Genomic DNA, 25655 nt, shown 5'->3' with positions numbered 1-25655 from the left:
CGCCACCAGGGAAGCCCTTGGCATCATTTCTTTAGAAATTAGTTCAAATTACTCTGTATGGAACTACATTAAACACTCTCCGATTCAGACTCTTTATGAATCCAGCACTTCCCCTGACCAGTTGGTTGAAATTAAGAACATTTCATTGCAGAGCTCAGAGTGAAGTGCAGAGTCCATGTATGTTCAGAGTGTCTAGAAGACGTGATGCCCGACTCCTCATCTAGTCCACTGCATCCTTCGGGCACCCTCTGTGGTTACTTGGCAGCTCCCCGTTGGATGGCACCCTCCAGGGCTTGCGCCATGGCCCTGGATGGACAGGAGAGCCTTGCTGGCAGGGCCCTGGGACTCACTTGCAGCCCAGGAACAGCCAGTGCATCCAGAACCAGCTGACCACCAGCATGATGAGGGAGATGGGGAAGCTGAAGAGGAACCAGGTGCCAAAGTTGACCACTTCTGCTGCTGGATACTGGCTGGAGGGGAAAGAACCAGGTCAGTGATTAGAAAAGGGTGGATTTCCATTTGGTATTTCGGGGTAATAAGCTAAATGGTCCTTAAGAAGACAGAGCAGAGCTAATGGTAGAGATAATGATAAAAATATGGTAAAACATTATCTAGAACTCACTTGGCAGCTGCAACTGTACTGAGCCCTGCCAAGAATTATGAAATAAGCTAAAAAAGCATCCAAGCAACCAAAATCGATACCACTGAAGTGTATATACTTTGCACTCAGGAGAATCACTCTGGATCTGTTTGCTCTTAATTTATGTAGAGATTCTGATCTGGATTTCGAGACAACAGAATAGAGGAGGCAATCTGATGTACTTTGTTTATAAAGTCACTGAAGGAATGTTTTTTTTTAAAATTTATTTATTTCATTTATTTTTGGCTGCGTTGGGTCTTCATTGCTGCACACGGGCTTTCTCTAGTTGCGGCACGCGGGGGCTATTCTTCGTTGCGGTGCGTGGGCTTCTCATTGCGGTGGCTTCTCTTGTTGTGGAGCACGGGCTCTAGGCGTATGGGCTTCAGTAGTTGTAGCACATGGGCTCAGTAGTTGTGGCTCAGGGGCTCTAGAGCGCAGGCTCAGTAGTTTTGGAGTACGGGCTTAGTTGCTCCGTGGCATGTGGGATCTTCCGGGCCCAGGGCTCAAACCCGTGTCCCCTGCATCAGCAGGCAGCTTCTTCACCACTGCACCACGCGGGAAGCCCCCAAGGAATGTGTTTTGACTGGGGGACACAAGGCATCAATTCTGGAGAACTTCGGTCTCTAGAGCCTCGTGAAGGTTCTAGATGTGAACTTTGCCCACAGGAGAACCATGGCTTGGAATCTCCAAATCTGTTATCAACATCCACTGCTTAGGGGGCCTCCTTGGTCTTAGGGGGCCAAGGAGGTTATCTGGTGGACTCCTTGTTCATCATTGGGCAGAGCTGTGGCCCCAGCCCAGGTGTCCACCTGGTCATCTCAACCTCTGTATCAACATTTCCTCATCTTTCCCCTCATTTACGTCAAGGGCAACTCTGTTTCCCCAGCTGCTGCAGCCCCAAGCCTGACAGTGAGACTTGGGCTTTCCCTCTCTCAGGCTCTTCCTAACCCTACCCAGGCCGGTCGAGTCTCCCTCTGAATGTTGCTCAGATCTGGCCATTTCTCCTCCCACTGCTGCCCAGGCCACCATCAGCTCTCTCCTGGGCATCTGTAGCCATGTCCTGGATTATCTTCCTGCTGCCTGCCTTTTCTGTTCCAAACCATTGTCCATTTTTAAAATCCAGAATGAGTTTTCAAAACTGTAAATATGATAACCTCACTCCCTGCCTAAAATTCTTCAAAGGCTTCTCACGGCCTTTCGGACGAAGTCCAAGTTCCTTAGTGGGCCCTGCGAGGCCCTCTGTGATCTGCGCATCCACCTCCCTGGCCTCCTTTTGCCCTCTGTCATTTTCTTTTACGTGCTCTGCTCTCTTGCCTCTGAGCCTACTACACTGTTTTCTTTGTCTGGAAGATCTCCCTTCATCTAGTTAACTCCAGCTTGGCCTACACGTCTCCACTTTCATCGTCACCTCTTTGGGAAGTAATTTCCTCCCTCTAGAGTGGGTGGGGTCCCTCAGCAGGGCTCCCCCAGCAGAATCCCACCCTTCTTGTCACATTTAACTGTAATGACTTGATCATCTTTTTTCCCTCTTAGTACAGAAACTGCTCTGGTTCGATTTTCTGTGGTATACTCGGCACCCGGTTCTGTCCCTGACACACAGTGGGTGGTTAGTAAATATTGTTGACCGAGTGAATTACTTACTTATTGAAGTGTTCCAAGAAAATGAGGCTGGTGGAGGTGCCAATGATGGTGGTCAGGCCCCCGATGGTGGCGGCGTAAGAGATGCTCAGAGAGAGGCACTTGCAGATCATTTGGTCATGCTGGGACTTGTACTTTCTTTTGAGTTCCTGGTTCCTGGGGCTGGGGGTTAGGACTGGTGGCTTTTCCTACCAAAGCAAAATCAGTGAATTTCTCCAACCCAGCTTGGGCTGTCTGGCACACAAAGCATGAAAAACAGGGGCACCACTGTGCAGTGGAAAGCTTGGGTGTCAGAAAAACAAATCCCAGTCCCAGTTCTACCTTTTACCAACTTGGGCAGCCCCATCTCAGCTGCAGTTTCTGTAAAATGGGGAAAATCCTATTTTCTCTGCCAGATTGTTTTGAAAAGTACATGGAAAGCACTTGGAACACTTCCTGGCATTTAACAAATGGTAAGCTATTAATATTTTTGTTATGGGTATTAACAGCACATTCTGTTTTTCGCTTGAATTCCAGTAAAACTGACTGCTCTCCAGTTTGTGTCTAAATACCAAATAGAAGGTGGTTATTCTACGTGGAATTAAAATACAGTCCTGGTTGGGAGATGACTGAAAAATAAGCTTTGCATTATAGAAAGAGTCCAGCTTTCACTGGGTGGAGAGTCAAAGTGTGTGATTCTCTCCTCCCTTCTTTCTCACTTTTTCCCTTCTTGCCTATTGGCTTTTCCTTCCCACTTTCCCCTCCCCCTTGCATATAAACCTCAGCCTGGCCATGGTCCTTTCAGGCCCTGCGTGGTCCGTGTGACGGCCTTTCAGGGTCAGCATATAAACCTCAGCCTGGCCATGGTCCTTTCAGGCCCTGCGTGGTCCATGTGACGGCCTTTCAGGGTCAGCGGTTGCTGACCTCTGGTCTCAACTGTGGACTAAAGAAGCAAGTGCCCCTCTGTCCTGCCAGGCCTGGCCCCAAATTGTGAAACTAGGAGTAGCCTGGTACAAATGTCAGCAGACCAGGTCATAGGAAAACCAAGGGGAAGAGGCCACCCTGCCACATTTCTCAAAGCCCGTAACCACTGCCCCATCTGCCTAGGAGGGCCCGGAAAAGGCTGGATCCCACCACATTTTCCTGAAAGATTCATTGATTATAAGAGCTGGGGGAGACCTCAGAGATTCTCTGGTCCAGTGGTTTTCCACAATCCTTTCTCCTAATGAAAATTTACATGGACCTCCAACAGAGAAAACAAATGTAGCATTTAATGGGCAAACATCTATTTTTTAACTGAAAGTATACACATAGGGTCAGGGAGACTTGGATTTGAATCGAGGTTCTCCTCTCACTAGCTCTGAGGCCTTGGGTACATGATTTCATCTCTCTGCGTCTCTGTCAAAATGGAGTTCAAAGTTGCTCCCTCTCTGAGCCAAGACTAGAGAGCAAATGCTCAGCCCAGTGCTTGGTATTTAATAAACAATGGCATTTATTTATGATGATACGGATGCTACATAATTGAGATGATTTTGATGAACACAAAAATTTGAAATCAAGGGCTATAAGTGATGGTTGCAATTTTACACCACCTTCGACGTCCATTGTACTTCTGCATTTTGTTTCAGTGATAAAGTACCAGGAAAATCAGGGAACAGAAAAGCAGTTGCCTTAAAATCTCAGGATACTCGAATAAAATATTTGCAGTGCCCCTGAAGCACCTTTGAGGAGTAGTTTGAATACCTCTGATCTAGACCAAGTCTCAGTTTTTATAGCTGAAGAAACTGGGGCTCAGACAGTGGAATGACTTGCCAAAGTCAACAGTGAGTGGGATGTCTTATCTCCGTGGCACACGCAGGCCAGACACACAGATGGATGAAGTGTGCCTGGCGACAGCCCGCTAGCCTGACACCCTCACAGCTTCACGAACAGGGCCCCTTGGGAAGCTCAAGGCACTTCATGTAGGAAACAGGATAAGGAGGTGCAATTCCATTACCTGAGATGCGTGCTGCTTCTTGTCCTGGTGGTTTGCTGTTCTGGCGGAGCTGGTGATGGCAGGCATGCCATTCAGGTTCTGTCGGGACACAGACCGTCACACTATCACGAGGAGACTGTGGGGCCTGGAGAAGCCACCTGATCACCTGGGGGCACCCACGCCCCCTCTCTGTGGGACTCGGAGACCAGAAGCAGGGCGAGCAGGTGGTAGAGAGCCACCCCTACTGTGCCTGCCTCCTTCTCGCAGGTTCCCCATTTGAAGAGGCTTTTGAAACTTGGAAAAACATGGCTCTGTCCTTATGGGAGAGCTTGGCTTTCTAGAACTTCATTAGCTAACGAAGAACCCTTCATTTTTCTTTAACACAAAGAACATGAAAAAAAAAAATCGCACACAACCAAGTCCACAGTTTGGACGGATCAAAGCCCATCCATTGGGACTGAGGTAAGAAGAGATGTAAAACCAGCCCTGGGCAAGGGGGTGAGGCCACGTAGAGTGTGCAGGCAAACTTGGCTTTCCCCTATAAACGTGTCCCCTTTTTATAATAAGATTTTTGTAAACGAATCCCTCCTGAAAGGGATCCTGAGGCTGAATACGTGGCTCTTGAATATCTGGATGGCTGATTATTGGGTTTACGCAAGGAAAGGTTAACCTGTCCTTTGTGAAGCTAAGCCCAGTACTCAGGGCTGGGGCTCAGAACTGCCCAAAGCCTCACGCATCCAGGCTCAGGGGAGCACCTCTGTGCCCTCACATCAGAGAAGGCCGCTGGGCCCTCGATAAGCTGCCAGGCTTCTCTGGCCTTGAGTTATCTTGAGGGTCTTTCAGGTATCTCAAAGCACAGAAGAAACCCAGGGCCATACCTTGTTCTGCATCAGAGAACTGAAGTCTGCATTCGACGTGCTGGAAGAAAGCAAAGGAAGTGGGAAAAACAACAGTGGCCCAGACTTGATGAGATGGGAATTCTCCCCCATGGTGTTTGGTATTAGTGACCCTTCTAGACTCAGGTGTTCTAGGCTACACCTAGAAGAAGACGAATCTCACCTTCCAGAGATGTGGTAAGGATTTGTGGGAACAGGGGCAGGGCGTTTCCTTTGGAGGGAAACCGAGACTCCTAATAATAGCTAACATGGAGTGCTTGTTAGGTGCTGATCACTCAAATATGGACTTTAATCCTCACGACAGATCTAAGGGGCGGGTATCACCACCTGCATTTACAGAGTAGGAAACTAGGCAGAGAGAGGCTACTAACTTCCCGAGGGCACTGGGCGCTAAGTGGTGGTGCCAGAGAGGAACCTGCCTCTGTCTCTGCCTGGAGAGCCTGGGCCCCTGACCTTGTTCTCACTGGCTCACTTTCTAGAAGGAGAAACATGAAATGCTTATCTAAGGTGACAGGAGCAGGGAGGGCCAGGGCCACACATGGTAAAAAGCATGTGAGCAAGAAGATGGGGCTGAATTTCTCAGCAGCAGCTGCACCTCAGAGGGCGGCAGGCAACGCGTGTGCTGAGTCCCTCCCACCCTTACTGGTCCCCAGTCTTTGCCTTGAGGAGAGAGGAAGGTGGGGATTTAACTACCAGCATTACGGACTTACACTGAGCACTAAATGCATGTTTCTGGTCTGTCCTAGTTCTGAGGACAGTGGGTGCTATGAGCTCAGCCGCTGGGAAGGCCAGTGAGAGGGGCTGGACACATGTGCAGGAAGTGGGGTCCTGGGGTCGTCACCCACCTCCAGGCTCTATCAGGGAAGGATAAGGCGTTGACGGGGCTCCGGAAGCATTCACGGGAGAGAGTCTTTAGGCTGGGAGGAGTATTGTGATGTTTCCCCGCCTTCCTTCCCAAATCGGGTGAGGAGGCTGGCATGGAACCCCTCAGACAGCATGGGAGGTGCTGGCGTGAAAGAAGACCGCCAGCCTCACACCGTGGCAGCCCTGGATCCCCCCTGCATGCTGCTGAGGTAGTCCGGGACAACTTGAGCTTTGGTTTTGGAGTTTGGGGACATGTATTTTCATCCAGAAAAGAACAAAGGCAAGAGGCCAGTGTGTGCTGCCCAAGAGGCCAGAGTGAGGAGAAAAGGCCCACTGCACTGGGAGCAGGCTGTGCCCTCAATGACCAGTGGTCTTCATTGGGGGCGGCACAGGGAAGGTGGCTGGGCTACTGCCACCTTGAAAAGGCCCTGCCCGAGAGGCCAGAGGTGTCCCCAGAATAAAGAGGCTGGGGAGCAAGCCACCAGAGCACAGAACCGAGGGAGCCCAAGTGGTCACCCAAGAGCACCTCGTGCCATGAGGCCCAGGCTCTGCAGAGGTGGCCTCAAGGGGACACTCCGAAGACCCTGAAGGTAAGTACCCCACGTGTAAAAGAGTCGGGGCCTGAATCTCAGGGCACTGACCGCACTCTGGAATACCTCCAGCCAAGACCCTCTTTGCCCCTTTATCTTTCCTGCTCGCTACAGCCTCTGCCCTGACCCTGGAGAATTCAGACGCAGAGAGTTGGTGAGGGGAGAGGGAGGAGTGTGGGGGAAGAGTAAGAGAAAAGTCAGTTGTCTCACCTGCTCACTTCTACCTCTTATCCTGCAGGCCTGGGCTGAAGGGGGGTTGGGTGAGAGCGTGAGAGGAGGCGGGGAGAAGCTTCCGACGAGGGATTGAAATTTTGCTATGCGTCTGGACTAGACTGCCGAGTATCTAAAAACGAGATCATTCTGATATCTGAAAGAAACCAGAAGAGCTATAGGATTTGCCTAAGATATGGTCAGGGCTGGGGAGGAAAGTCCAGTATATTATGATTGGAGCCAGTGACGGGAGGAAGATAAGCTGATGGCACCCTTCTGCCTCTGTCCCTTCACACCGTGCTGGTCTCATTCAGTGTGAGTTCTCCATTTTTCAATGAAAAGAGCAAATCGCAAAACTGACCTCTAGTACAAATCCAACTTTCCAAATGTCCTATTCATCCCAGTATTCCTTGAAGACCACATTTTGATATTAGATCTCCAAAAGAAATCAGCTGTTAATGGATCTACCCCACATGGGTGTTTGAGGTGATATTTCTCCTTTTCTAAAAGCTGCTTTTCTCATCAGCACCAACTGTCCTCGAATCCCCTACCTGCCACCTAGTTTTTCTTTGCCATATCTAATAAGACCGAATCTAGTAAGACCACATCTAATATCTAAAAAATACTTTGTGATTCTCTAAGAATCTCCAGTGACATCTAAACTGTGAGCCTTTTTTCATTAATAGATTAAATATATTATTCTCCCAAGAGGGACATCAATTTAGCTGAAATGCTACTTGGTAGATGTACAGATAGTCCACATACTCCCTCAGATTCAGTGTAGTCTTTTCCGCTCTTCCCTCAGCCCTGCGATACCCGGTGGTTAAGGGAGGTGCCCTCAGGATCTTGGCAAGTGGCTCCCTGGTATGGAGAGGAGAGCGGGATGGAAGGAGGTGGTGGTGTGGCAAGATGTGAGCTTGGCCCATGCAGCTGAAAGAGGCCCTGTCTGGGAGGAGGGAGGTCATACTCACTCTTCATTGACAAAGATGAGTTCCAGGGAAGGTTGGCTGTTGTTTACATCGAGATCTACGGTAGCAAAGGAAAGCAGGAAATGAGATGTGGAGTCTGGACCTGACCCTGAAGGGCAGGGGCTCTGGGCTGGGGCTGGATAAGGAAACAAAGGCATCAGGGCTCCTGCTGGGCCTGGTGCCTGACGACTCCCCTTCCCTCCGCTCGGAAGGCATAGTGGGACTCAGCGACACAGACAGGCCTGGGGTCTTGTCGTAATCCTTGAGCGTTTGGGGGAAAGGAGCAGCGGTGGCTGCTTTAAGTAGGGCAGGAAGGAAGAGCTGGGAATGGGGGACACAGGGAAGCTTCAGGTTACAGGGCTGGTACGGGGTAAGGGGCCAGGAAGGGGAAGAGGCGAGACGAGAGGCGGGACGCAGGTGAGGGTCAGTGGGGGCAGGCGCAGAGCTGGGCAGTGTCACTCGGGCGGAGGAGCAAAGGGGAGATGAACTCTAGCAAACTGTACTGATGGGCTCGGCCTCTTCGGCGCTGGAGGTGCCGGCCGCGAGCTGCTCCTCCTCGGCCCTGACCAGCTCCTGCAGCACGGCCTCCACGATGGGCATGACCATGGCGGTGGTGGACGTGTTGGAGAGCCACATGGACAGCAGCGTGGTGCAGCACATGAAGCAGAGCAGCAGCCTGGAAGGCAGGGAGGCGCAGGGGGAGCATCACAGCATGCCCACCTCCCCGGGTGCAACTTGCGACCTCGCAGGGCTCCCTCGGGGCCTCCTGCAAGCCTGCTGGTGCTGGCATTTATCCAGAAAATGGGGGTTTTATGTCATACATTTAGCTTTGTACTCCCAGGGCTTGGTACAGAGTAAACATTAAATAAAGATGTGTTGAATGGATGCATCACATTTCGTGGGCTAGTGGCCTTAGGCAAAAAAAAAAAAAAGAAAAAGAAAAAGAAAAGCCCTTGCTTAAGCAAAGAATAGCTTTGGTGGTAGGGTCACAGGGCATGGACTTCCTGATTGCTCTTGTCCGTGGACATTAGCTTGGTGATGATGTGTGTTTTTTGTGTATAAAGGAGTTCTTTTCTCGGCCCTTGCAGCCAGCAGTCCTACGAGTACCATCCCATTCCTTGCTTTGCAGCCAAGTCACCGCAGTTATTAGCGACCAAATAGAGACTAACGGACAGAGCTTACGGTTCCGCCCACTACTTGCCCACTACCAACCGTTGAAAGCATAGCCCCCAACGGCTCAGCAGTGTCCCATTGCACTGTGTGCACTTTTTCAAGGCTGTGTCTATGAGTTGACACTTGGAGGAAAACACAAAGATAACTCTCGAGTTCTCCTTGACTTTGAAAACATGCACTGTGTGTTTGTACAGATATAGTTGTTATTTCCGTAAGAGAAGCCAGCATAAAGACTACCCGTGTTGATCACCTTAGGTGGGATCATTGACTTTTCACAGTTTGGGGCCAGCACAGCTGTCCTGTGGATCATGACCGGGTAGGTGCCAGAGCCCTGATGGTGTCTCTGTTTAGGCTGATGGAGACATGAGTTTGTCTGCCCTGGACATGCACCGGCAAACAGAGGGCCCCGTGGTGGGTGGAAACTTGCTGGAGGGTGCGGTAAATAGAGACGAGTAGAAACGCAATGGGATAAAAATTCTTGACGATAGTACCCGGGGGTTTCAAAGAGCCACAGAGCCTCAACATGATGTGGGGAAATGCCATTGTGTGTCTAGGGGGTCGAGTGTGGAGTACAACATCTCAGGTTATTACTGAGTGATTATGCCCTGAGTTAGGCTGTGGTTAATTAAGTGGGAGACAGGAACATCTTTTTAAGTATAACATGTCTTCATCTAATGACTAGGGATGAAAACTAACACCATATTATTTATTTATGCTCTGTTGGACGCCCAGGAGAGTCAGGGCAGCTTACATAAAAAGTGTTGCAAGAAAGTTGTAAACTAGGAGGTGAGGACGATATTCCAAAGGGAAGATAAGGGCAGTGTTATCCAACAGAGCGGGAATGAGTTCACGCAAAACCATCAATCCTGACCTTCCTACACATTCCTGAGCGGCCTTCTTGACAGCAGAGAGAAAAGAGGAAGCAGCTGAGGGCCTGAGTGCCTTGCAGATGCTGGGTCAGTTGCCACATTTGACAGGCCTCTGGTCTAAACCAATGGCGACAAGAACTCAGGGTGGATGGGAGGAAACCTCCATGCCTCCTTAAATGACAGAGGAGAAGACACCACTTCCTCATCCAGCCTGTTCCCTGATACAAGGGAAAAAGGTTGGGAAACAATTTATGTTGGTCCCTCTTGTTTTACCAGATGAGCCCCTTAGATCCTGTAACCTGCTGCCCCGGCAGTCTAGGTTACTCAGGTTATTAGAGGACACCAAAGTCACCCACTCAAGTCTCCATTCCATGGTCACAGGCCTTCTCACTGGAGGGGGAGATGGGAGCCTTGAGGCCCTGGTGTCCTCCCATCCCCACTGGTAGAGAGCCTCAAGTGGACGTCCCTCTGACCGTCCAGGGGGCCCACTGGGAGCTGAGGGGATGCACTAAGTGTGACTTACATGCCCGGCTTGGCTCCGGCCATCAGGACCATGCGCAGAGCGATGCGCTTGTGCAGGTTCCACTTCTCCACAGCCGCCGCCACGCAGATGACACCCACCAGCAGCAGCGTGGTGTTCTTGAAGTACTCGGCCGCCACCTGCAGAGGCCAGCTCGGGTCACCCCTACCCGACCCAGGGCCTGGCCCCCGCCCGACTAAACTCAAGCTCAACCAGAGGCTAGCAAGCAAAAAGCAGGGAGATGAGGGTTATTAAAATAGCCAGTTGTTGCATATTACATATATATATAATTTTAAATTTAAAAAATTTTATGTACACGTACATACACACATACGACCTTGGGCAGGTACTGTGCTAAGCACTTTACAAAGATTTCATTTAATCCTGCCAGCAACTCTGGGGGGTAGATAGTCTTCTCCATTCTAATTGTGATATGAATACGATTTCAAAGAATAAACGCATTTACAATTCTACCTTAATTCTTAAAAATTATGAAAATAAGCCTGGGTTTGTCAACTAATCTCATTTTCTTTGGCTTTTTAGAAAATTATGTTCATTTTTTTATTGGAAAGTTAATACATGTTCATTATGGAAAACTTTAAAATATAGAAAAATTAAAGATAAAATTACCCTTAATCCTACTACTGTTAGTACTGTGGTATATTTTCTTCAATTTTTTAATGTCTATATAGATACATAATTGGATTTATACAGTATGTACTGGTTTATATCCTGCTTCTTTTTTTCATTTGACATTGTACCCTGATCATTTTCTTATGAGACTTAAATTTATTGAAAAAATTCATGCTAATGACAGCATGAAGCACCATAGAATTTACTTAGCCGTTTTCCTTTTGTTGAATATTTAAGTTGATTTCTTTTTTTCTTTCTTTGCTGCAAATGGAGCAAAGAATAATTTTCAGCTTAAATCGTTAACCTTATATAAATGTGATTATTGCCTTAGGACAGAGTTCTTGAAGGTGTCTTTATAACCTGCCTTAAACCTTTAAAAAAAACTTTATATTTGAATAACTCTTTAACTCCAAATAATTCCAGAGTTCCAAAGGGTTCCAAAATGATAATAGTGCAAGAAATAGCCATCCACTGTGTGTATGGGTTTTTGTTTTTTTTTCCTGAACCACTTGAGGGTAAGTCATATACATTTTGGTCCTTTATCCCTAAATACTTCAGTGTTTATTTCCTAAGATTAGGCGTTTTCTCTCACACAACCATAGCACCAGTTACCAGCTGCTTCTTCTTGCTTTTTAATGACGAGGTAATTGAGACCTAGTCCTGCTCAAACATGTTTCCTATGTTTGGGCTCCAGGACCAACTCTTCGTTGATTCCCTCTCTTGGAACATTCTCTCCTTATCTCCACTTTGATGAGACTTCAAAGCCCAGTTCAGGCCTGGTGGCGTCCAGAAAACCTTCCTTGTGACTCTAACCTCTGACTCCAGAACATTCCTCGTGGGTACTATTAACTCTACACATCACAGAGCACATAGGGCAGTGCTAGAACTGTTGCTTCATGCTTGTACTGTTTATTTTTTTATGTGTATCTCTCTTGTTTCTGTATCTCTTAGCACCTAATAGGATAATACGGAAAAGTCGATGCTCAATAAATACTTGTCACATACAAGAGAGTTGTTCCCGACAATGCAACCATGATATAAATTGGGAGGAAAAGATACAGAAAAGTTTAACTCCTAACTTAGAAATCCTCTTAAAGTGAGAAAACAAGAACATTTTTAACTGCAAGAAAAATAAAAACTGAACAGGGAAGGAAATACAAATATAGTAAAATCTGCAGTGTTGGAAGTAGACAGAACTTATATTATCATACTGTTAAACTTTGATTATTGAATTATATGCCTGTACTGGGAAGGTAGAGGGAGGAGAATTGGGTGATGTAAGAGTACAAAATCCTCACCTGCTATAATCAGAAGTCAACTGATAATGTCTAAAAGTGATAACTCAAGAATTAATATAAGAATATCATATAGGACCTTGGAGCTTAATACCAGAAGAAGCAGTTGACAAAGTTAAGTTATTGACTCGGGGTCAGGGGAGGTGGGATTTGGTGGAGGGAGGGGTGGGGAAGGAGTCTGCTGTTTTTTTCATTGTGACCTTTTCAGTATTATTTGAGTTTTAAACTCTGCACGGAACACTTTGGTAAGATAAGAGCCCCCAAAAAGGTAACCTGCTCCATTTCTCCCTTCTCACTTTTTCCCCACAGAGATTTCCTTGTGTCTGGTTGATGAGTTCTGTGCAACAGAAGGATCATCTCTCCTCTCTGAGACCATTTCCTGGGGTAAGAGGCCTCTGCTTCTGGTTAATCTAGTCCTCGTCCTCGACCCCAGTCCTCATGGACACTGTCACTAATGCTCCCGGAGGGCAGAGAAGCTGTGCTGGGCTTGTGACTCTGGCGCAGAGTCTGCACTGGGAGGGACAGGAAGGCCTCGGGCCCTGACGGTGGGTGGAGGTGCTGCCCCCTAGTGGGAGGTGGTAGCACTGCTGGGATGGGAGGGCTGGCTGAACTGGGGGCCTAGGACCTTCCTCACTGCCCACTCATGTTCCTAGGCAGCGGAGAGGCAGCTTTGTGGTGGAATTGGTGTTTTAATTTCATCTGTCTACCAAGGAGAGGAACCCACAGAAGACTTGAGACACCATTGTCCTCCTGGGTGATGGTCCCCCACTGGCCCCATGACTCATGGCTCTCTGGGAAGCTTTTAAAGACTCAGTGTTACCAGGGTTACTTTCCCAGGGGACTGACTGACAACATTTTAGTTTTTTGCCTCTTTGGCACATGTCCTAATAGACCCCAGTTGGTGATGGCCTTTTAGGGGGATCAGAGCCTGTACAAGAGGTGGGGCTACTTTCTCGGGGTTCCTCTCAAGGGCGAGGAGAAAGGAACCAACATGTGGTAGAGTGCCTTTTACATGCCAGAAATGTATTTTGCATTCACTTTCTCACTTAAGGTGAGGAAACAGACTCAGAGACGTTAAGGAACTTTTCCAGGGTCACAGTGTGAGGTGTGGAGTTGGGATATCAATCCAGGTCCATCTGAATCTAAAGCTACTATTCGACATGCCACTCAGGGTGGCCAAGTAGAAACCACTCATCTAATTCAACTCCAGGGGAAATTCTGGGTACCCCAGACAGCACGGGCCAGCCCACATTCCTCACCTTTATTCATAATCACAGTCCTGACACTGGCCCCAAATACCTGGGCCCGGTCCAGTGAAAGCCCCAGGCCCAGGTTTGGTAGGATATTGGCCCTGTGATGTTTTCTTATTTGGTGTTTGGTGTGCTCAGGTCTGTTCATGTGTCCTTCCTGCCCCCTTGTAAGCGATGCCAAGTGTTAGGTGATGTAGCCTGGGTTTGTGACTCGGCTGTATGCTGGGCAAGTTATTCAACCTCTCTGGGCTTCATTTCTCTCATCTAAAAAAATATATGAGGATTATATGAGTCCCAATCTTCTGTAAAGCTGTTGTGAAGATTAAATGACACATGCAAACCAGCTAGCGTGGCCCGCCACGTTGACAGCCAGGGCTCCTGGTGGCTCTTCTGTTACTATGTGGTCCACACAGAGGCTGACCTGGTCTGAGGCCGTTAGCATACAGAGAGGGCCCAGGCACAATCAATAAAATCTTGTCCAATGGTGTTGTTGGTTAGTTTTCTAGCCCACTGATTTTTTTTTTCTTTACAATAAAACCTTGGTTATTTACAACCCCTCTGGGAGTTCCAGGATTCTTGAGGATTATTTTAATCGTTTTCTAAAATGTGTTGCGTCCTCACACTTGCCGTGAGCATTCCTTTCCCCACTATTTAATTTCCAAGACTAATATTCTGTGAGTTGGGAAACTAGATAATGAAAATTGTTAGAACTATTTGCAAAGAGAAATTAGATTCTAAAACAAGTGCTCCTCCCATGGCTAGACTGCACGGATTTTGTGACATTTGTGTTGGCAGTGTTATCGCCTTTACTGCATTTCTGCTCTGTGGTTTTTCTCAGTGTGCCCAAACCCCAAGTTTGGAGAGCAGAGATGTTTCTGGACTGTGTTTAAGAAGAGATGGGCTCAAGGAGGCCGCTCTGAAAAGGTGGAGCAGAGGATAGCAAGTAAGAACTCAACCTGGGTTCAAATGCTTGCTCCCCACAGATGAGTTGTATGTTCTTGGACCAAATACTGAACCCCTGTTCCCCCATCATTTCAACCTTTTAAGTAGTAATACACAACACATTGAATCCGTATGGGCCTTAAGTAAGATGATGCAAGACAGGCCTGGCACATAGGAAGTGCTCAGTAATGGTCCATTATTATTGTTAAAGAAGTGAAAAGATGAAACGCTTCAAGATGAGATTGAGGGTTAGGAATCAGGTATGCCAGCATGACCACGTGGGGGAATAAGAGAAAGAAATGAAGTAAGAAGGAGCAAGGTGGACCTAAAAGACAAAGTTTCCCCCAAACTTTCTTAAGTGAAGGGTGAGTACATCTCAAGAGTTTTCTAACCCAGCCTGGATTGAGAGGCACAAGGACAGAAGTGTTGACCAATGTAGTCTTTTAACGAACTAGTTCATTGTTAGTAAATTGCAGGTGACATCTGTTAGTGATGAGCTTTTAAAAACATCACTCTCTTTGGTCACGGAATTATTTGTTGCTCTCTGGATATGTCAGGTTTTAATTTTTTTACAAAGTTTTTTTTTTTTTTTAATGGGAAGGTGAGGGGAGTTGTGGCTTTAATCCTAGAAGTTTGAGGAGAACGGAAATCTGGATGCTGATCTCAGTTCAGTGCTTTTCTCACTAAGAACAGGGCCATCGTCAGGGAGGAAGACAGATGGACCAATGAATCATTCGTGCAGATAAGCTGGGTGCTGTGATCTGTCACTCAGGTAGGTCTAACATCCTCACAACTCCCCACGAGGTGGGTATGCCTATTATTCTCATTTTCCAGATGAGTAAAATGGAAGTTTAGAGAGGTTACACATGTAAAGAAAAGAATGTTGCCCGCCATTCCAGTTCTATAAGGATCAAGCCATTAGCCACTGCAGTCATGCACCCTGAGGGGAATTCAGGATGGAGAAAAACAGGAAGCATTCTGTACTTTGGGTACTGGCCCTAAATAGTTAAGATGCATATCTAAGGGATCATTTCAATGACCCCAGATTCTTACTTCTTCCCATAGATAGAAAAGCACTAAAATCATTAACTTGAGATGTCTGTTGTGATTAGCAGTAGTCTTTTGATGTCTGACTACATGTTTTTCCAGAAAAAAAAAATTCATATATTTCCTGGCTCCTACCTTACCTCTTAGGAGCAGTACCTCAGTTACCTAAGAGGGTGTCTCCCAGGCCATAGTCCTCAGTAAGTTCCCCAAATAAAACTCAACTTGCAACTTTTATTTCAGTCAACGCACAACTTGCTCAAGACTGGTCAGTAAGAAAACTGGATTCAAACTCAGTTCGACCCTACTCCCAACTTGGATCCTGACCCTCTCCACATTGCCAGTGTCCTTGCTTATAGTGGTGGCAGCCAGAGACTGGCAGAATGCGTGGATCTGAACGTGTCCTGACGTAGGCATTGGTGGCGTTGTATGGGCCCCGTCAGAAATGCAGCCAATCAGCACGCTGCTGCTGGCTGGACACACCTAGGCTCTCCTTGCAAGTTGCTGTGGCTGTGCCTCTTCACGCGGCAGGAATGTGGCATTCCCTCAGGAGACCAGTGGTGGTCTCTGGAAACGGACCTATTTTGAGGCTCTTTTGGTTCATCTGAACAATTTTGCTGCGACCCCAGGATGGGATGCCTGGGCTGAGCTAAACCCCCATCAGAGCTGAAGCCCCTCACTACACCATTCCAACCGCCACCCTGGCAATGCAGCCAAGTCCGGCGTGGCTGCCTCTCCGCCTTTCCCTGGGGGCAGGAATGCTGTTTCTGCTGGTAAGTCTCTGGGGGCTCAGACACCCTCCTAACCACCTGTCTGTATTCCCTGAGGACAGAGGTTTTCAAACCACTCACTGCCTCTGAAACTTCAGCGGCAGCTGTGGGAACAGGGTGGCCGTGAAGCATTGGGAGGGAAGGGCCCGGGCAGCCAGGGCTCTGGGCCCCCGTGCCTAATCAAAGTAGGACTTCCCCTTCCATCTGCTTCATGTATTGATTTTCCTAAGATCTAGTTTAAAGGAAAGGTTTTGTTGCTTAAAAAACATTCTTTGTAAACCCTACCCTAGAGATGTCTAAAGCAGAGAGACCCAGATGGGTGCTGACCTGACCCGAAGTCAGCCCAGCTCCTGCAGAGCTTGGAAATGCTGACTCATAAGGTGTCCCCAGTTTCTTCAAGACTGAATGATCTGCCCCTGTAGCTCTTCCTATGGAAACATCAGCTTGGCCTCAAAAGGCTGCAAGATCTGTGGGTTCCTGGTATCGGACCCACGTATGGCCTGGGTGTGCGCTTAGCTCTGGGCTGTGTCTGGATGGCTGTGGGTGAGGGTGGGTAGCTGGGCACAGATGATCAGCCTGTACTCAGGCTGGGGGCGTGGAGGTAGGGGTGTCAGCGTCCATAGTGAGTAGAGGCCAGAAAGGCAGAGTGGAAGGTGATATACGAAATGCCCCCAGGTTTACACACAGCAAGTCAGGGTCTAGGCACTGGTCAGGAATCCAGTGGGTCAGAAAGATCAAGAGCAAACAGGGCAGCAGATTTCATGACATCAGACTCAAGTATCACTTGGCTGTAGAGGCTGTTTTGTTTCTCCAGCTGGAGCTGCCTTGCTGCCTCTCTTGCCTTGGCAGGAGCTAGAATCTGAATTAGACTTGCTAGAAGCCTGCAGTGCAGGGCCACTGAGACAGCAGAAGGAGCGTGTCTGTGTGCGCGTGCGCGCGTGGGTGCATGTGTTGGGGGGTAGATAGAGAGCAGGTGTAATCTCTACCAGAAGTAGTTCCTGACCCTGGGCATCTCTGAGGCTCCTTACAAATCCCAGTGTTCAAACCATGCTCTTTAGTTCCCCAGAGAGCCGCTTGGTCCCCACATCTCTGCCATTCTCCTATAAACAGTGAATCTCAGCTCACTTGATTGACACAGGTACTGTCCCCAGCTACGGCAACACAGTAGAAAGGCTTAGAGGACTTTCAAGGCCTATATGATGACAGTAACGAGAGTCACAATGGAGGCAAAACAAAGAAACAGACCTAAAAACAAATCGGAAATACAGGACTGAGCTCTGTACACCAGCAGAGGGGAGCAGAAGCTGGATGCTTACAAGCCGATAGATTCCTAAAGTCAAGGGGCCCTTAGAGCCCACCCCCTCTCCCGAGGCACAGAGTCTACCCCTAGTATCCTTGACGTGGTCATCTGGCTTGTGCTTCTGGGGACAGGAACACCAGGACCATGTGTGGCCCCCATTTCAGTGTCTTCCCTCCCAGAGAGGGGATCTACTTTATGGTGCTTTGACTCTGGTTCTGGTTTGACCCTTTGAGCCTGGTATGTTGAGCTGTACAAGCCCGAAATCATGCCCCTCTTGAGGCTTTGCTTCATTCCTCATGTGACTTAGCTTCTAGATTTCAGACACCTTGGCTACCTACCTCTGAATGACCTCCTTATCCAGAATTTCCTGCTCTGAACACATACATTTATTAATTGAGCAGATTTCAGTACATCCTGGCTAGCAGTTAAGGGTGAAAGTTCTGGGGTCAGGCAATTCGAGCTTCAAGTCCTGGCTCTACTACTTACGAGCTGTATCACCTTGAGTAAGTTACTTAACCTCTCTGAACTTCAGTTTCCTCCTCTGTAAAACAAAGATAAAAATAATAGCCACTTCACAGAGGATTAAAAGATACAGTGCATGTAAAGGACCTCCCACTGCGCCTGACATGTGGTAAAGGCTTGGCATTTTGGCGGCCACCCTGGACAGAGAGCTGACTCCCACTGCGTCTATACTCAGCTGAAAGCCAAAGATCTTTTTCACACACACTGCTAACATTTATCCTTATTAAGCTTCATTTTGCCTGGACTTCCCTTCCAGTCCATTGTCTCTTCCTGGCAGCACTGATTCTGTCACTGTACATTAGCTAGTCCATCTAGCTTCGAGTCATCTGCAATTCGATAACATGCCTTTCTTATTTCCATTTGTGCTCTCTCTCCAGCGCGATGCCAACATGTTACTCAGATTCTTTCGGTTTAGCTATTCAACCAGCACTCAAGTTACTCAACTGTGCTGTCATCCAGCCCACATTTCTCTGACTGAGAAATTGTTATCCCTGGAAATATCGAAGGCTCCAAAGAAAAAGTTAATTTATGTTCAGCAACATTTGTTTAAAAGACCAGGGAAATTATAAAGCTTTGTGGAAAGACCTCAGTCAAAAAGTGGTCAATATAAAGTTTGGGCACTCGACAGGGTAAATTTCATTTATATAGAACATTCCCTCATGTGAAATTGTGTAAATTGGGGTCTGCAAGGCCAGAAAAAAAGGCATTACTGCATAGGGTCTTCTGTGTTATTCCATGTGGTTTATACTTTCTCTCTGCTAGAGTAGAAACTTCTCAAGGTCAGGAGCCATTTTGACTATTTTCTATCTCTTTTCAGCATCTGAGTTAGGCTGATAGAAGACAGTCTAAGCTTTGCACACAGTGAACTCTTAATACCTGCAGACTGACAATTCATCACTGTACAATTTAACCATTTATATGCACACATCCAGCCCTAGGGGGAACCCAAAGCATTAGCTATGAGATTCAAGAGTGCAGAAATGATATATTAAAAAAATTTTTTGTTTCTTTTTTTGGCTGCACCACACAGCATGTAGAATCTTAGTTCCCAGACCAGGAATTGAACCCGTGCCCCCTGCATTCGGAGCAGAGTCTTAACCACTGGACCACCAGGGAAGTCCCAGAAATTATATTTTTTTTCATTTTTGTCACCTGCAAGGTATCTGTAACATCCCATATTGTATTGCACATGGTAGGTACAGCACTCAAAATATTTTTCTGAATGTTGACTGAATAACCTGAGGGACAAAAGCCACAGGTTCAGGGTCACACTGATCCTATTCACGTGCCTTCCTTCATATGGAGAGTACACTACTGACACACCATCAAGAAACATTGCAATCAAGAAACGTGAACTAAGGGCTAGTGCAAGAATGGCCCGTAAGCATAAGACATCGTAAATCCTAGAGGGCGTGAAATCTGGGTGGAGAGAGGACGTGTCCACAGCAAGTTTATATCTGATGTATCTCACATACCGTTTAAAGGACAGAGGTATCAGGGGGCTCCAAGGGAAGTGAACAACTCTTTTAGCTGAGGTTTTTGGAAAGGCTTCAACCAACAGGGTAATTGGGTAGGATCTTACAAGCTGAAGGAATTGGAGAGAACTTTCCAAAGTGGAAGAGTGGCCTGAGTCCCGGCAAGGGGCTGGGCAAGCACAAGGTGGGTTTGGGGAGTGATGAGTGGATGATTTGTCTGGAGTAGGGGGCGCCTGCAGACCCCCAGCCTAGCTTTTCCCAGGGAGCCATGGCACATGCTGGTGTAGGGGAGAAGCCGGTGGCTGTGGAACAGATATTTTCTCTGTCTGCAAAGTCAGCTGGCTCACAAAGGGCTATAACCCATGTCCTCTACCTGATCGGCATGTCCTTTAATCTGAGTTTAAAAGGCTAGCTAAACAGGTTATGTTTGGCCTAAACTGCTCTCTGGAGCTCAGCTGTTAAATATCACCAGCCAAAGCCACTTTGTCAGACAGATGGGGTGGGGTTTTCACCTCAAATGATAAAATTGGCCCTTGGCTTCTCCAGTGTTTTCCACCTCCAGCCCCAGCAATAGCAACACCCAATCTCTCCCTGGAAAGTCTTCTTTTTCTCCTTACAAAGTCCTGTTGCCTTTGAAAACAACTGCCTCCCTAGACTCCTTATAGGTTGAGCCTTCCTGGCTGTGCAGATGGGCAGGCCCTAGGATGAACTGTTGCCTAGCAACATCCCTAGTGTGTGGAGGGGCTGATTGGCCCACCTGTCTATAAGATTCCCCTGCAGGAGGCCCTTGGGGAAATAGAGACATCATCTACTTTAAGACTAAGGCATACTGTTGGCTTTTGGGCTGCCTGTAGTGAAATACAAAGATATTAGTCTTTTAATGAATAGCTAGCTCACTTTAAAAATGTTACTTAAGTTTCAATTCTTTCTATAACTTCACTTCTTCCTCTGCTCTCTACTTTCACCTCCCGACTCATTGGCTTTCGCTTTCACAATTTTAAAGAGAAATCTGCAAGACAAGTTCATTTATGTTTCTCTTAAGAAAAGTAATATTACACTACCAAACGTAAAATAGATAGCTAGTGGGAAGCAGCCACATAGCACAGGGCGATCAGCTCGGTGCTTTGTGACCACCTAGAGGGGTGGGATAGGGAGAGTGGGAGGGAGGGAGACGCAAGAGGGAAGAGATACGGGAACATATTTATATGTATAACTGATTCACTTTGTTATAAAGCAGAAACTAACACACCATTATAAAGCAATTATACCCCAATAAAGATGTTAAAAAACAAAAAAAGAAAAGTAATATTGGTGCTTGTTCTTTTAGGCATGCACACAGACCCAGACAGACTACCTGTTCTCTTTCCACAAAGGAAGGGGGATAATTGGAGTGATTGCCTAGTGCTTCAGGTCCCAGGCTAGCTTTTATGTGGGTCCCCAGGATATTGGTGTTGGACCCATCTCCAGGAATCAAAGCACTGCTGAGGGTTTTGGGGATGCTATCCTTTTTGGAGAGTCTGAGGCTATTATGATTACTAAATGCCAACAAAGGAACTAATGTACCAACAGCCTCCAAACCAAACTGCCCCAGACCAAAGCAAACAAACAAAAACCAGCCATTTGAGTCCATGTAGTAGAAGGACAACTTGTTAACTTGTAGTCAAGTACAGCAATTAGGGGATGGCCTAATTTTTATCTCTGGACTTTAAAAAAAATTCTGTTATCCATGGTTAAGGCATCCCATGGACCCAGGTTCATTATTCCTTCCTCACATCACACAGGTGAAGAGATGTACAGTTCTTAGTATTAACTCACCATGAAGCTACATAATACATTATGGAGTGTTTTTCTTATGGTACAGTAAGCAAGTGCATAGACTTTGAAACCTGACAGGTATGAGTTTGAATCCAATTCTGCTATTTCCTACTTTGTGATCTTGGGTAAGTTTCTTAACTCTGTGAAACTCTTTCCTTATCCGTAGAATGGAAATATTAATATCTACCTTGTAGACATCTCGGGAGTATTAACTAATACAGCACTTCTGGTGTAGTGCCTGATTCTTAGTAGGAATTCAAACATTAGTTCCCTTTCCTCTTTCTTCTGTGCCTCTGTCCTTAACTAACCTCTACCATTCAATCTCCTTCAGAAACCCTAAGCGGAGACCAGGTGCTATGAGATAATCCAAATGGAACCAGGTGTTAATGAATGAAGACCGTTCTTCATCTTGCTCCAGGTTTCTGGCTGTGATTTTCTTCTTTCCTATTTGTGGTAGGCTTAACTGTTTGCACTGGCACCACCCTGGGCTTCCTGTTGACAATTTCTGTTAGAATTTTAAGAATGCCATAGAGAGAGAGAGTGAACAGAGGACAGATTCTAGGTAGACAGCAGTCAGGGAAAGAATATGCAGTAATCTTGAGTTGGGGAAGAAGGGACAGAAATGTTTTTTAGAGAAAGTGAAGACATTGTCAGGACTCAGGGAAATGCGGTAAGTCTCTCTGTCGGCAAAGCATTTATTGAGCACCTACTCCATACGGACTCAGCTTCGTCATGAGATTCCAAGGACCTGGGAGGCCTGATTCCTGCCTTTGAGCGCTTTGAGTTTAATGGACAATCAGAAGAACAGAGAAAGAATCACAGCAGTCTGGCTGAATGTGCCAATCATACAGTTGCTAAAGGGTTTCAGGCTGAAGGAACAATTGCATGTAATTAACCAAAAGGCTTCCTGAAAGAGGCAGTTTGACAGAGATGAAGGTCATGGGTTGAAGGAAAGGAGCTCAGGGTCCAGGACAGCAGGTGCAAAGGCTTAGTGCTAGTGGGTTGTCCCAGAGGGTGAAAGAAGCCCCCTCCTCAACTGCTCTGTGAGTCTCCCTTCACCTTGAGCCCTCTTTCACTGGCCCAGCAGGGACCGAGCAGGGGGCTGCTAATGGTCTAACCTCGCTGGATCGCAGGACTCCAAAGAACGGGTAGAGGAAGGCAGGCACCAGGGCTGCAGCTCCAAGAGGCACCGCCTCGGACACCCAGTACACAGCAGTCACGATCAACACGTAAGCACACGCAGCCTCCTGGAAGGGGAGGAAAGTGGGTGGTTAGTCACAGGGACAGCCACTGCCACCAAGGATCCAAAAGAGACCCAGGGCAGAGGCAGGAGGCACACGGACTCAAACGTGGGCACTGGAACACAGCTCTGGGAGGTGCAAAGGTGGACTTGGCAGAGAAGTTTGGTGGATACATGTCATCGTATTTTGGTGGGTGAAGTTATGGCTGCTCCTTGGGGCGACTGATGCCTTGCACGTGGTTTGCAGCAGGGTGGCCACCGGGACTGTTATGCTATCACAGCTCGGTTGGTTCCTGAAACTGAGCAGGGTAGGGACTGAAATTAACTGCAGTGTCCAGATCATGTACATAAAGGTGGAGTTCACAGTTTTAACTTGGTCTAGGCAGGATATTTTGGTGTCAAATTGCTCAGATACCAGAGGTTCTTGGGGTAGCTGAAGGTGGGGATTAATTTGTGTAATTGATTCACATGTGAGTTCTGAAACTGGCCCGTTTGGGGCTGGATCACTCCCTGCTGGGTTGGTGGGGAGAGCTGTCCTGCGCATTGTCAAATGTTTAGCAGCATCCCTGGCCTCTACCCACTAGATGTCTGTAGCACCTCCCCAATTGTGACAACCAAAAATGTCTCTAGACATTGCCAAATGTCCGTCAGTGGCAGGGGGAATCATCCCTTGTTGAGAACCGGTGCCCTAACCAGTGTCTGGGACACTCCACTGCCTGATGTACATGGAAACTTCCTTCTGACAAAGAGAGTAAGAGTGCTGTCTATCTGGAAGGGAAGGCCTGGAAATTTACCAGGGTTTTCCCCGGCCCACTCCCTTTGCTGGTTGTACAACCGTGGGGTGCACAGAATAAATAAGTACAACATTCTTATAAAAAATCAGTCCTCCTTAACCTTAGCTCCGGTAATCCTGGTTGCCCCGAATGGTGCTGATTGATGGTGGTGAGAAAGGTCACTGGCTTACTCTTGGAGAGGTCACTGTCCAAGGGTTTTAACAATGGTCTCCGGAAGGCCAGTGAATAGAAGATCCAAGCTGGCTGTGGACTCCTCCGTTTATACCTAGTTCTAAACCCACTGCGCTCAGGTCTGACCTGCCCTGAGGCTGGCTGGTGATCAAGGAACCTGACAAATCTTGTTCTGTTTATCTCTCCCTTGGGTTCAGAACAAGCGTCCTCAAACTCTTACACAAAAGTTACAAAAGGTCGCCACGATCAGTGAGGGGCGTCAGGAGTGATTAACCCAGCCTGGCTGGATGGAACCTTGTTCCCTCCTGATACGCATGGATTATGGGGTTGGGGGTTGAGAAATGGGAACTGGGCGCAACAATTGTTGACTGTAGCTCCCACTGAGATTTCCTCTGGGGCCAAAAGATCAGAGAGAAGTTAAAGCTTTTGGAAGTGCTGATAAGACAACAGAACCAATACTGGGGGTGGGGGGGTGGGAAGGGCTCCATTTGAAAAAGAATGCAGTTTAGAGAAATGCTCGTTTACTGCAGAAATAAAAATACCTAAAGGAGTTCAAAGCCCTTCAGCCCACTTGAGCTCACTTATTCCCATCTCCTTCCTGGGAAAGAGACAGAATGGCAAGTGTTGTTTCTAGTTGAAGCAAAGGAGATAGAATGTCTTTCCCTCACTGAGAAGCCCTTATTCCTTACAAAGAACCTTCAGTCTTTCTTGGCTTGGTCATTACAGGTCCAGGAGCGAAGGAAGGAGAGAAAAGGGAGAGAGAGAGAGCAAGAGCTATTTCTTTCTACCATGCATCATTTTGGTTTGAAGTAGGAGAATTTGGGTAAGCCAAGGTAAACTTTTTGATTGTAACTATTGTTAGGAATTAGAATAAGTTACTGGAGGAAGTCACCAAGCCACCTTCATCCAGCAGTATTAAGAACAGGATAAACTACCATCATTTTAATCTGAACTTTCCTTAGAGCTTTCTGACTTTCATTAGAAAAATGGCCAAGAGACCACCTTCAGACGGCCTTTCCATCTACTTCGCACTCAGTACACCCATGGAATTTACATAAACTTCCTTTTGCCCCTTCTCAACTGTCTCAAAATTCAGTAGGGAAGCTTATATTCAGATAACCCAGAATACTCTGTGAAGTTTGTTTACAGGCTCCTGTGTCCCTGCATCTGGCCGTGGTCCGGCAGGTAGCTCAATCAATGTTGGTGAACTGAGCTAGGCTCCTCTGCTGGCTAACAGGTCTCCCTTATCTACTGGAGAAAATATTCTGGAAACCCGCAGCCTCTTATCACTGCCACTGGTCAGCAGGAATGTAGGGATTGGTGCGTACTCGGGCAGTGCCTTTAAGGGATAGTGTGTACTCGGGCAGTGCCTTTAAGGGATAGTGTTGTCAGTTCTTTTTTGCTCCTGTTGACAAATAAAGGAGCGAGTTCAAAAGTGGCATTTCCCCACAGCGGATGCTCCCTGACCCTGCTACTAACTGATGTTTGCATCTGCTTCTTTCCCTACAGTCTGACCACCCCGATGAAATACCATTCAGACTCCACTGGAAGGAGCTTGAGGTCACGTCACTTGGTGTCATAAATGACTGGAAGGGCTTTTGAAAATTTAGCTTGGGAGTTGGGTGTAACTTTTATCCCACCGGGATGCTGAAGCTGGGCTTAGTTGCAGATGCCCCGCTCTTGACCTTCCTCTTCTGTGTATGGGAAATCAAGTCTGGGCCCCTGGCTTTAGAGAGCTGGGCAGGAAAAAACGAGAGGTCATACTAATCCTTCCTAAAATGCGGCTGCAGCTTGTCACTTTGAAGAAGCATCAGAACTGCAGGCCAGGAGCTCTTGCCCAGATCACTTCTCTCAGTTCCAGCCCAGAGCAAACAAGGCTATTTAGGGATCTTAAGGATTAAATATCAGAATCTAAGTGTGATGCAAGGGGGCCGAATAGATGAGAGCCAGTCCCCGTGGTGGTTTGTGCCTACTGTGACCTCAAGGTGCTTCTGCATCATTGCAGAGGAAGGAGAAAAAGCGTCTTACTGACACTGGGACACACGGAGGAATCATCTTTGCAGGGCACACTGGGGCGAGTGG

At 47.4% G+C, this 25655-nt stretch overlaps 1 protein-coding gene and 1 long non-coding RNA gene across 3 annotated transcripts in view; one reads left to right on the top strand and one right to left on the bottom strand.

Moving 5' to 3' along the window:
* The window catches only part of SLC13A4 (solute carrier family 13 member 4), a 39377-nt gene that overhangs the window by 11319 nt on the left and 2403 nt on the right, over positions 1 to 25655 (bottom strand). The window contains exons 2-9 of one of the 2 annotated variants that reach the window (XM_022580296.3): positions 22487 to 22615; positions 10326 to 10462; positions 8264 to 8436; positions 7764 to 7818; positions 5111 to 5150; positions 4254 to 4331; positions 2282 to 2466; positions 351 to 470 (exon numbers count right to left, since the gene is read on the bottom strand). In XM_022580296.3, coding sequence (XP_022436004.1) covers positions 351 to 470; positions 2282 to 2466; positions 4254 to 4331; positions 5111 to 5150; positions 7764 to 7818; positions 8264 to 8436; positions 10326 to 10462; positions 22487 to 22615 — 917 coding nt within the window. Of the gene's footprint in view, positions 1 to 350; positions 471 to 2281; positions 2467 to 4253; positions 4332 to 5110; positions 5265 to 7763; positions 7819 to 8263; positions 8437 to 10325; positions 10463 to 22486; positions 22616 to 25655 lie in introns of both variants that reach the window. The other variant, XM_089917355.1, reaches the window with a different exon arrangement.
* LOC111178020 (uncharacterized) overlaps positions 12804 to 25655 on the top strand; it is a 31453-nt gene continuing 18601 nt past the window's right edge. Inside the window, exons 1-2 of the long non-coding RNA XR_002645555.3 lie at positions 12804 to 15214; positions 15730 to 16259. This is a non-coding gene — a long non-coding RNA (uncharacterized LOC111178020). The remainder of the gene's footprint in view (positions 15215 to 15729; positions 16260 to 25655) is intronic.

Source organism: Delphinapterus leucas, chromosome 9, assembly GCF_059928025.1.
Source record: "Delphinapterus leucas isolate spDelLeu-1000000601 "Yukka" chromosome 9, BTC_Dleu_Yukka2, whole genome shotgun sequence".
NCBI classification, from domain to species: domain Eukaryota; kingdom Metazoa; phylum Chordata; class Mammalia; order Artiodactyla; family Monodontidae; genus Delphinapterus; species Delphinapterus leucas.
This window is presented reverse-complemented; position numbering and strand designations above follow the sequence as displayed.